The 13,085-nt window shown below is 41.6% G+C and overlaps 1 protein-coding gene across 1 annotated transcript; it reads left to right on the forward strand.

Moving 5' to 3' along the window:
* The first annotated feature begins 1,604 nt into the window (after positions 1–1,604).
* Positions 1,605–10,240, forward strand: serpinf1 (serpin peptidase inhibitor, clade F (alpha-2 antiplasmin, pigment epithelium derived factor), member 1). Its single transcript, XM_080780462.1, has 8 exons — positions 1,605–1,733; positions 4,003–4,063; positions 4,404–4,596; positions 5,203–5,358; positions 7,778–7,981; positions 8,078–8,217; positions 8,633–8,843; positions 9,487–10,240. Exons 2-8 carry the CDS (start codon positions 4,004–4,006, stop codon positions 9,735–9,737), a joined length of 1,215 nt encoding a protein of 404 aa, XP_080636588.1. The 5' UTR covers positions 1,605–1,733; position 4,003; the 3' UTR covers positions 9,738–10,240.
* The last annotated feature ends 2,845 nt before the right edge of the window (positions 10,241–13,085 follow it).

Genomic DNA, 13,085 nt, shown 5'->3' on the forward strand with positions numbered 1-13,085 from the left:
TTGCAGTATTTATAGCCTACTTTTATTTAAGAAAAAAGTTTTAGTTATTTTTCCACCACTGGAAAAAGCCTGCATATATACACATCTGTTGATATCGGAAATTAGGAGTTGGACAATATCCAACACGGACTGTCGGACATCCCTTGATTTGTGTGATTTTGTGGCATTTTGTTTACTTGTTTGTTTTGTGAGAGCACACCCAGTATGTATCACAAGGCTATTTCCACCAGTCAGGTGTACTTGTATCTACATCTCATAAGCGGCCATGTACTAAACACTACAGATATCACAATTTGACTTTGGCAGCAACAAGAAACGACTGATATGCAACGCTCTTCAGCCATGCTTCTCTCTATACAAACACTCATAATGTCCAGATGGACATCTTAGCAGCCATGATGGGGTGGTCGGGCCTGGAGGCCACTCAGAACCCTGGTGACCTTCACATGGACATCTTAGCAGCCGGGATGGGGTGGTTGGCCTGTCAACACAACTGAACGGTTACTTTTTCCAACACATTTGGTTTAAATACCTTACATTTCACAGTAACTGTGAGGTTGGCCGACCGGCCAAGGCTCCAAAAAGACAGAAGAGTCCAAGAATGCCCTTTTAGGGTTTTTAATTCACCTTTCCAGTCCCGTGCAGATTATGGTACAGTGCAGCCTCTGCAAAGACAATGACGAAAAACAAGATTTGGCCTAAAATAACAGATGTACAAACATAAACACACATGAAGACAACACTACTGAACAACACCTAAAACAAGGAGAAGCTGTAACAGGCCACAGGATCATCAGAACTCTTCGGCTCTGATGTATGAATACTTTTACTTAAAGCTGCTATAAGCAATAATATGTCAACATTTTTATTACCTTTTTGTTTAGACAGCTAGTGTCACTCCCTCCATGAACGAGTCAGTCGTTTCTGTTTACTGATGATTTTATTGAGCTCTCACTCTCTCAATAGACCAACGTCAAAACTGATGAACACACAATGAATAAACAACGATCAGTACATAAAATTAAGCACATAAACATAACGAACATGACAATATAATGCATACATGAACACATGGATTTACCTCACTGGCTGCATAAGGGGAATGAAGGGAATGGAATGACAGGAAACCCATAACCTATGAACAACAACAAACGTCAAACTGTAACAAAAACAAATCGCATCAATTAAACTCATATACAAATCAAACATACACCTTAAATGTTGACAAAGAACGTAAAACATTGGTTCAGAAACAAACAAACAAACCTTGGTTAATGACACGCTTCTCTCAAACAATTCATGTCCTTCCGTCTACACGGAGGCTTGACAAACAATGTTGTGAGCCATCGCTGGTTCAACACCAAATAAGGACATGGCACCGGACGTGACGCAATTCCAAATTACCTTTCCCAATATAATGTGAAATAAAACAAAATAATGACAGAAACATATTTCTGGCAGCCAAATAGTCGTTTGCGGGGAGGCGGGGCTGCGGGGAGCCCCCATGAGGATCATCAGAACTCTTCGGCTCTGCTCCAGTTTCCAGGAGGCAGAGCGCACAAATCCACGTCAGAGAGGGGCGGGTGGAATTGAATCCATGCTTGTCGACCCCGCTGTGTTTTCCTCCCTCCTGTCCGCTCCACTATAGTCTAGAACGCACGCAGGCAGGCAGGCAGCACTATAACTGAGCTGACAGTGGACCGTGGCGTGGATACGGCTGTTCAAGCTGAAAGGTGAGTGCTGCCTTTACGCATCTTTACCTTTTCGCATCGCGTATACGTGTTGCATTTGTTTAATAACAGGAAACCCTTTTTTGTACTAATATTTTAGGTGATTTTAAACTGTTTTGTAAAGTATCCAATAGGCCTATCTATTGCCTTTTGAATAACGTTAGTTCTCTGGACATAATTCGTTCACGAGGTATGTGTGTTTCCAGTGCGTCATGTTGCAATGAAAGAGTTTTGAGTCAAATAAGCCTCCATCAATTCAAGCAGAATGGCATATCCGTTCATTATTTTAGGTAAAAAAGGTCTGTCATTGATTTAGCGTGTCTTAAAAAAGGAAAGACAATTGGGGGGATAAACAGATAGGGGTTGGTGTGCAGGCCGTCAATATACAATAACTATATTTTCTTTAACGTGCATTGATTCATCATACTAATAATGCTAGTACAGAGTCTTTCCAGTCCTCCACACAACTTCTTTCTCAGAAAAGACAACCCACTCTTTCCATCTACTTTCCATTCTCGTGTAGGCTACCACTGCCAGAGACACAATTTTGACAAATCTTTTCCACAAGCTACACAAGGCTTACATAATGGTTCCATTTTCTCACTTAGAAACTGGCACTACAATTTTACAATTACAATTTAGGCATTTAACAGACGCTCTTAATCCAGAGCGATTTACATTAGGCAAGAACAAAAAAGCATGGGAATACGTCACATATATAAAATGCATTTATCATGAAACATGCGTGAGCTAAGAATGTAACTAGAACATATCTACATAATGACACTATACATATAAACTACATATTTACTACAGCTTACATAATATTTCCATTTTCTCACTTAGAAACTGGCACTACTACTAACAGTAGCCAGTATTCTTTAAACTTTCTATTTCAATTCTTGTGCCATACAACTTTCCCTTTTTATGTATTCATGTGAAAGCCTTTGACAGCTTAGAATAAATAAATATGACCAATTTCTCCAGATTGGTTCGTTGAACTATTTAAATCACCCCTGTACCCCACCTTTGGGCCCCGATCCAGATTTGGGAAAAGAAAAACACTCGTCTGATATCAAAGAGACTTGCAGCCAATTTCAATGCATACCAAAACATGGTTGGGCATTTTGGGACACGGTTGAGCATGATTTTACATGTGCTACTCAACCTTCTTGGCTGTTTCTGCAATCTGGCATCAATCAGTGTAATGTGGCATGAAGTGTAATGATAATGATCTCATTGACAAATAGACAGGTATTTAAAAAATATAGCTCTAAAAGTCTCTTTAGGGTTAAATGGTAAAGTTCGACAGAGAACCAGTAGCCAATATTAATCTGTATAAGTATTCAAAAACATTGATTAGTAGGCTACATATAATTAATACATACAGCATAATTCATAACTTGGTAATCCTACTATTTGATATATCCCCTCTGCACACAAGACCCATATTCTTCTGACAGATGGACCATCATTTGTGGTAATGTGTGAGAAAATGTTGCATGCAGACACACAGGGCCAGAGTTAGAGTAATGGTTTGACTGCCAAAGATTTTAGGCTGGACCTGTCTGAAGCCTATGGAATGTTCCTGCATGTGAAGCCATCCAGTCCTGTGTGAAACATATTTTTGAGACAAAACTGGGGATTTCGTTTGGCGTTAATTGAAAGAAATGTCTGAGATCATCATTTTAACTGTATCCTTATTTGGAAGATAATAAGCACATACACGGAGGATTTCACTTTTTTAATCAAAGCCTTGACCTGCTTCAGAGCAGCAGGGACAAAGACTGCTGCTGTGGTTTTGGACGTCTACTTCTGGGGAAAGATGAGCATCTGGGTTTACCATCAAACATCTGGAGGGGAAAAAAGAGGAGGAGATAAAATGGCTGAGACAGGAGAAAGGAACAGAGACAGTTTTGGGTGGTTTGCGGTCTGAGGTGCACATGATCTTTTGTTTGTTTTTTTATTTTCAACTCAACCAGACAAGTCCAATGAAAACCAGATGTGTATATTGGTGCATAAAGAGTGTGTGTGTGTGTGTGTGTGTGTGTGTGTGTGTGTGTGTGTGTGTGTGTGTGTGTGTGTGTGTGTGTGTGTGTGTGTGTGTGTGTGTGTGTGTGTGTGTGTGTGTGTGTGTGTGTGTGTGTGTGTGTGTGTGTGTGTGTGTGTGTGCAGTGAGAGAGAAAGAGAGATTATTCCAACATTAGGAGGGAGCATTTTAGTGTACGAAGACAAACATCTGTATTTCATTATCACACTTTTTGTGTTACAGGATGAAGCACACAACCTTTATGCTGTTTCTGGCAGCGCTCTTAGCCTTTTCTCAAGCGCAGGTGATGAGACCGTGTTGTTAAATTTGTTCCACAACTGTGTATATTTGTCATCAATATGTTATAGTGCTCAGTTTCCTTGTACCTATTATCTGGGTGGTCGTTCTGCTTGACTTTTCTCCATGTTTACTTTACTTTTACAGTTTTCTCTCTTCTGTTTGTTTCTCTGTTAGTTTTATGTCCCCCCCCCCCCCCCATTGGGATAGGCACAATAAGCCATTGGCTTCAGCCTAAACCCTCTACAAAAAAAAACCCTAACCCTAAAAAACACAACGAAATTAATATATGTAATGTGATGTTTTATTTCTTTTTTTTATGACCAAAATAAAACTGAACTGAACAGTCAGACACGGAGGAGACAGGAGCAGCCGAGGAGGAGCACGTTGACCTCTTCACAACACCTAGAACAAAGATGGCTGCCGCCACCTCAGATTTTGGCTATAACCTGTTTCGTGCCATGACCAATAGTAACCCTACAGCCAACGTGTTCCTGTCCCCCATCAGCATCTCTGCAGCGCTTTCACAGCTCTCTCTGGGTTGGTATCTGAGGCCGATTCTACAACTGCCTTCTAAATGAGTAGTTCTCAAACGTTTTCGTGCTAAGGACACCCCAAAATTACATGTATTTGGCTGTGGGCCCCTATCTGTGATGGCTTTGTGACATGGACCCCCCAGAAGAGAAGATTTCAACTTTTATTAAACACTTTCAACAATTTTACAAGCTCGTAGTGTGGCAAGTGACTCGCTATGTGAGCTTGTATACAGTATCTGCTATTTTTGAGAACCAGTGTTCTATATACTAAGAGTTCTCTGAAAAACCTATGTTGCTATATACAGGTATATAGCTAAAATCTAAAATGACACATGCTTTCCCGGTTTTAAAAGGTTAATCGTGCGAGCGCGCGCGCACACACACACACACACACACACACACACACACACACACACACACACACACACACACACACACACACACACACACACACACAACCACACAATTAGGAAGAGTGTTATCACTATTCTGCCTTAATTTAGCCCTTTCTCACAGCCAGCACAATACATAAAACCCCACGTTTATGTGGTTTAAAAATCTCATAATATTTAGTCTAATCTAAAATCTGCCCTAATCTCCCCCCACCCAGGAGCAACTGAGCGTGGCCAGAGGCACTTGTACAGGGCTCTGAGGTACCACACCCTGCAAGACCCTCAGCTGCACAACACTCTGAAGGAGCTCCTGGTCTCTGTCAGAGCCCCTGGAAAGGGCCTCAGCTTTGCTGCACGCATCTACCTGGCTCGCAGTGAGTATATTGACTCTATACACTACACTGTATGTAAACACTGGTTACAAATACAACCAAATGGACCATTGTGGGTAAATTTGAGCCCTGTGATTTCAACGAAATCTCAGCTACTCTGTTATTCTTTCTTCCTTTTAATGTTTGGTCTTTTTTGAGGGCCACTAGCTGCTCCTATGCAGAGCTTTGTGTGTATGTGTGTCTGTCTGTCTGTCTGTCTGTCTGTCTGTCCGTTTGAGCACGGAATGTGATGTATAATGATGTATGATGATAAGAGCGCCCCTCACTTCACAAAAGTGTGATTTCTTGTATCTCTAAGAATAGCAATCTTTGTCCGTCTCTCCGTCCATCCACCACTTTGGTTCTAAACGCAGATATTGACACGCAGTGACGAAAATAGCAAAACAGCAGAATCTGTGAGCAGCGCTGCCCTAAACGTGTTGTTAGTAGGAATAAACAGAAGCACCCATGATGAAAGGGTGTCAGGATATGATTTTAGGACCCAGAAGCGGACGGAAAACAGGTTGATGGTTAAACAGAGTTTTAATTGAGAGTCAGTTCACAGGAAAATGTAGTCCAAAAACAAGTCCATGAAAACAGAATCCACAAAACACTGGCAAACAAATCCAAATCGGCAGGCAAGAGGGAGGTCGGAATCCAGGCAGGTGGTCAAGGAACAAAAGCACAAAACAGGCAAAAACTGGTGGGACTGGAGCAGAGAGCACAGGGACAACAGGAGATATAATCTGGCAGAGAACAAAGAGACAAGCAGGGTTTAAGTAGACTGAGTGTGACAAACGAACAGAGTGCAGGTGTGAAGCTCCACTCAGAAGGCTGATTGAGAGTGAGCAGATGAGTGGGAGTGACGGCACTGGAAATACAAGAAATGACAATTAGTCAGGGCAGAAGCACAACAGGCAACAACTAAAGTAGTGTCACACCCACAGGCAAGCCCAGACCCAAGGCTCAGACTGTATTCCTGACAAAGGGGAGGAACACTTTTGCCAAATGAGTTTCCAGATTGTGGTTCTTGGGACACCAGCATTTCAGTATGCAGCTGATTTGCATATGACACATTTGCTATATGTTCTCCTTCAACATTAACACATTGGCATCTGGTAGGGTCCAGTATACTGTACCTCTGAAAACATTCAGCACCGGTACACAGTACTGGGAACTGGGGACAGAAGATGCCTGCCAAAATCCACAGACACATAAACAACAATTAGTTTAGTTCTAAATTGCTTCTAAATTGTTCCAGCGTGTTTGTGCTGGAGGGCGGAACCCCACTGCTGTGCTATTCATTCCCATTGTTTTGTGATTCAAATATCCCAAGTAAAATGACAGAAAAGTCATGTTTCATGATCTTCATTATTCAAACAGGCCAAACAACTCTAATGTAATAAATGTGCATGAGAATCTCTTTAAACAGAGTGTGTTTGATCAACCCGGTCTCACCCAAACACGGTGAAATAGCAGGGATTGTCAATTCCGTACATACACGCCTAGAAAACCCCAAAATCCGTACATATTACACTGAAATCCTCCCCATAGCCATAGACCATGGTGGAGGGGCATCGTCTCTACAAAACTTGAGCCATGAGAGACACCACCGAGCGAGTTAAAGGGCGCAAGTTGCCGTGTCGAACGTTGTGAAGTTCGGTAGAGCCGACTTCTGAGTTGTAACCCAATAGCACAGAATCCTAAATAATGTCAAACCAATATATGTCAATTGTTTTGAATATACTTCTTTGTACTGTAAAGAAAATGAATAAACATATGTTTAACATATGTCAAACCCGATCTCAACCAAACACGGTGAAATAGCACGGATTGGCAATTCCGTACATACAATACTAGTGAAAGCCACGCCACTCAAAACAGTAGTCGTGTAATAAGTACGGATTTTTGTGTTTTCTAGGCGTGTATGTACAGAATTGCCAATCCGTGCTATCGGGCTGGTTTGATGTATAGAGGGTATGCGCGTGACATCATCATCAAACCTGGAAGTTCTGCAGGAATGCTTACTGAGTGGCAAAAAACTACTTTCTGGCCTTGACAACCCATGCATCCAAACAGAAAAGTCCTATCTGATTGCATTAAACAATGTTAAACTCACTTTGGATGTTGCTTTGCCACTCGATTTGCCACTCGATGTGCCATTCACTTTAAGCATGCGCATACCCTCTATTGTTGTTCCCATACTTTATTTATTTATTCATGACCAAACCACACACCCTTAATGAAGATTGGGGTAGGCCTACTACTGGCAAGAATTTAAATCTATTCTCACCCCTACAAGAAAGGAAATAAATCCCACTATACCTCTGGAAATCTGCAATTCTCCTACCCACTTGCCTCATGCCAGTGTGCCTGCACCAATACAGGGCCCTTCGTTTCTTTATGTTCTGTCTCACTGTAGGGGTGCGTCAGAAACAGGAATTCTTTGGCCTCGTGGAGACACAGTATGGTGTTCGACCTAAGTCTCTCATGGGCGGTGCCAAGGATACAAAGGACATCAACGACTGGGTTAAACAGGAGACAGGTGGGAAGGTGGACCGCTTCCTGACAAAGCCTCTACCTCGTACTGTAGGGGTGAATCCAGTGGGCGCTGCCTACTTCAAAGGTAAATGTCCATATTGTTGACAATATTAGCATGTAAGCTGCTTTCTACAAATTTATATACGGGTCTGTATTGTCAATACTGTCAATCTGTGTTTAGGGAAGTGGATGACTCGGTTTGGTCAGAGCGGAGCCATGGAAGCCTTCCAGCTCGATGGTGAGGGTCCCGCTCGCATTCCCATGATGCAACAGGACAACTACCCAATTAAAATGGGAATTGACCCAGACCTGGGTTGCACAGTGAGTATTTTCTATTTGAATGAACGGCCAAGGGCTGACGCTGACAATTCACCTAATTACAGTGTAACTTACGTGCACTGCATATGTACTGTATGTAGCTATACTGTATGAATGTAAAACAGGTGCTGCTGAAAAAGAATATCATTTTCTCACTAAAGCCATTCCCTCAATTTATTGAGGCGTTTTTTGCATTCATTAACAAGATGTTTATACCATAAATCTGGTGTACCTATTTTGGGCAATTCTCAAAATGTTTCAAGAAAAATAATAATATAAATTATTATTATTAGATAATAATTTCAAAATACAAATGGTGTTGTATCGTGTAGATCTTCTATTTTGCTAATTGTTATACAACAAAGTATATAGATATTAAGTGGTTAAACCCCACATTGACCACAATCTCTGCACACAGATCGCTCAGATTCAGATGCAGGATGATGTCAGCATGTTCGTGTTCCTTCCTGATGATGTCACTCGGAACATGACCCTGATGGAGGAGAGCCTGACGGCCGAATTCGTCCAGGACCTCTCCCTGAACCTACACCCAGCGCATGTATCCCTCACTCTGCCTCTCCTAAAATTCAGTTACTCCACAGATCTGCTGCCCTTGCTCACTGACCTGGGTGAGTGGACAATAAGAAAACATTTTCTTTCTCTGTTTTTCCCTCTCACTTTTTCTCATAGATAAAATACACTGATGCACACACATTAAAATGTCCACGGCATCCAGCATAGAGTACCGTAGATACTCTTCACAATAGTATGAGAGGACTAAAAAGCAGTCAAGTGAGCCATGCATTTAACCACTTAAACATTGACCCCTGAGGGGTCTATACTTGCCCCCCTTGTTTGTCCCCTCTGCACCAAAATATGTCACAACGTGTAGATCAGGGGTGACCAACCTGGGGTTCGCGAGCTACCGGTAGCTCGCGGGAACGTTTCACGTCGATCGCGAAGTGACGGGCAGCCAGCCATCACTGCCAATACACAGCAGAATGTCGTGTAACAAGTGTTTTTTCTAACACGTTTTAGTGGTAGATCTTGGCTTACAATTGGGAATAAAATGGGCTCTTGGGCTTGAAAAGGTTGGTTACCACTGGTGTAGATTGTCTATTTTTGTTATTATGACAGGCCCAGAATGGGGATTCTATTGGTTATTTAACCATTCTAGTGGTTATTTGTCACCCAAATTCAACAATCCTACGTTATGTCCTCGACACTGTTACTTCTACCTTTTGTCCACCTTTCTCCTTCTTCCATCTCCAGGTCTTGCTGATTGGCTGGCAGAGACGAACTTGGACAAGATATCAGCCCAACCGCTAAAGGTCAGCAGTGTCAATCACAAGGTCACGATGGAGATGGCCCCTGAGGGAACGAGGTATCCTAGCACCACGGCACTGCCCAGCCCCATCTCCTACCGCGTGGATCGACCCTTCCTCTACCTGGTCAGGGATGAGCCCTCGGGGGCTCTGCTCTTCATTGGCAAGGTGGTCAGCCCCAAAGACCTGAAGAAATAGGCACCACACACACACACACACACACACACACACACACACACACACACACACTCTTAGCAGGTCCTAGGAGGGAAAACGGCTGTTTGCTTTTGTGTAATGAGTGCATGTACTAGTAAATGGATGTGCAGCTAGGAGACATTTGACTTTGTATCAAAATGCCAATTAGTATTTAGACTTTATTTTTAAATCTCAAAACTGACAGCCCCTGGAACGGTTTGGACATTTTATGTGAGAAGAATTTGACGTTTTCATGTTGAAACAAAATGAGTCTGATCATGTTTATCTGATGGGCGTCTCAAAGGTACTTTGTACTCACCAGAAGGAACATCATTATTATTTTATTTTTTTTAAATCAAAAGTTGTCAAACATGATAGTTCTAAAGTAAATGTACCACAGTTTTTGTCATTGTCAACCAGTGAGGACAAAAAATAAGAATGAATATAAAACAGTGGAACAATAAACTACTGTAAATAAACTAATAAAAAATGAACACACAACACAATAGTGATTGTGGTCGTGATTTAAAGTTTGTGAACCTTTTAGAATTCTCTATGTCTGCATAAATGTGACCCAAAAGATCAGATTAACAACGGTAGGTAAAGAGAACCCAATAAAACAAATGAGACATACATATTATAGTTGGTGGTGTCGAAGAGAATCCAATATTACACTTTAACTGGCAAAAGTATATGTGTAAACCTCTATGACTACTAGTAAGGAAAAATGAGTCAGATATAGCCACACAAATAGTGTGGCTACAGGGGAAAAAAGATGACTCAGAGCAAAACAGCAGCAGGTGAACCTATACAAAAAGAGGACAGGAATTACCAGGGTTCACCATGCATACTAAATTATACATTTTGATGTTGTGATCATACTCTGGTGTGAGATGTAATATTTTCAGATGGGATAACCCAGAAATGTGGGCAGGACAAGAATGTCAAAGCTAGAACAATAGGGTGTTAAAAAAATGCTATGGAATCAAAGTAGGCCTGGAAATGGATAGGCCTACAATGTTGTAGAGTGTAGACTAGAGTAAAGGGTTGCACAGACAGACAGAAAGAGACAGATGTTTGCTGACAACTTTGATTGTTGAAAAGTTTCAACATTTGGAGATCGAACCAAGTGTTGGCATCCAGTCTACATTCTTCCGGCCTTAGAACAGCAGTTGTAGAATAGTGGTTCTGCATAATTCCAGTAATCTTCGAAAAAGTAATTACCATCTTTCCTGTCAACGGGTCATCTGACCAGTGTTGAATATCTCACTGGCAAAGATGTTGCAGGTCATTAGCTCTCCACATTCATCTTACTTCCTGTGGCACAGAAGCACCGTCCTACTCTCTCCACCAGAGGGGGACAAATAACAAGCTCAACATCAACCTTGAGCCTTCAACCAACCTCTTCTGAGTACCTACCAGCTGAGCTCTAGTCTAGACCAAGGGTGATAGTGTACATAGTCAGCAACACACCTCCTGCCTATATAACCCCATATGGTGTACACTTTTGGAGGCATTTTTATTTACCTGACACAAAAATGGAGAGACAGGAAAGAGACAGACCAAAAACAAACGACAACAACAAAACAACATCTACCCACTACCAGGCATCTGCAACCAACAGAGACAGATGGGAGAGGATCAGGGCTACTAGTAACAAATGATATGATATGATATAGTACTTTATTGTCAGTTCACACTGAAATTTGTCTTGCGAGTTGCGACCCAGCAGTCAAGTATGCAGAACACATACACACATTTGACATAGCACAAAACAATATACATAAAGACTTGAAGACAAGAGCAATGTCCACCGCCTAGATTACCCCATGGCTACTACAACTCCTGATTAAGCCTCAAAGTCGACTGGTGGACAATACCTCTTTAGTCTGACCTTATTGTATGCTGGTACACCATATCTTCTTTCTTCCTGAAGGTACCAACCTACTGTATATTCAACATACAACACATGGTTAGTATTAGAGGTGTCAATCCTTGCTAACCTTAGGATGCTGATAAAGTTTCTGAAGTGGTTGTCCAACAATCTTTGAACAAATGTTCAGTTGCAGCAGTTTAGGGCTGCAGACAAACATCCATACCAGGTGTTGCTTAGTTGAAGAACACTCATAATAACAGAAGAACAAAAGAAGAATTTGTCTACTAGCACCGAAGGATCTTAGACCGCGAAGGAAGTAGATTCTTTGCTTTGTTTTCTTACACTGACTTTCCATGACAACAGATGGTCTATTACTACTCCTAGGTATTTGTATGAACATACCTGGTTGATCTGTTGAATACTAATGGGGGATCTGTGAATCTCTGGTTGTGTACCAAAAACAATCTCTTCTGTCTTTTTTGTGTTAATGATGAGAGCGTTGTTATCACTCCATTCAACCACCTTATTTACCTTACCTTATTGGTGCAGTCCAGGATCACTGGAACTATCTAGGTAGGAGAGAAATCAAAACGGTCTCATCTGAGTATTTTAGAATATATTGTTCTGGTGTGTCAGTGTGACATTCAGACAGACGTCACATTTCTCAATACGACAGCTGTCAGTATAAAGGGTAAAAGTACAGCTGAGCTCACACACCCCTGGGGAGCACCAACATTATTAAGTTAATGCTGAGGAGAGGGTTGTGTTCACTGTTCACTTTCACCCTCTGTACTCTGTTAGTAAGAAAAGAGATTCAGTTCCAATTGTACCATTTTTGACACTATCAGACTGTATTGTACTGAAAGCTGAAGAAAGGTCTAAGAATAGTACCCTTGCATGATTCTTATTTGACTTATCTAGGTGTTTTGTAATGAAGTGGACCAGTGTAACAAGGTCCTCTGTACCTTTTCATAAGCAAACTGACAGGGGTCGAATATTTCTTTGGTTATACTAACAAGATGTTGTAACAGCATTCTTTCAAGTGATTTCATAATCACTGAAGTGAGAGCTATGGGTCTGTAATCCTTATGTTCTTTTGGACATTTAATTTTGGGTAGTGGTTTTATGTGTGAGGTTTTCCAAGACGGGGAATTGTTTGTGTGTGTGTGTGTGTGTGTGTGTGTGTGTGTGTGTGTGTGTGTGTGTGTGTGTGTGTGTGTGTGTGTGTGTCTACAGAGGTTTGGAATATTGGTTGCCACACTGGAGCCAACTCAGATGCAAAATGTTTGAGGAGAAAAGCACTGAATTTGTCCGGCCCATTAGCTTTCCTTGTGTTAGTACACTGAAACACTTTCCTTACATCCTCTTTAGTGACGGTAATTCTGTCTGAGGGGGCAGGTGTTACAGCCTTCAGTATTTCAGTGCACTGAAATACTGTTCACCATGTTCACACTGTGAGATTTGAACCATGTTCA

The sequence above is a fragment of the Protomyctophum bolini genome (genome assembly GCF_963924005.1).
Source record: "Protomyctophum bolini genome assembly, chromosome: 13".
Classification (NCBI taxonomy): Eukaryota; Metazoa; Chordata; class Actinopteri; order Myctophiformes; family Myctophidae; genus Protomyctophum; species Protomyctophum bolini.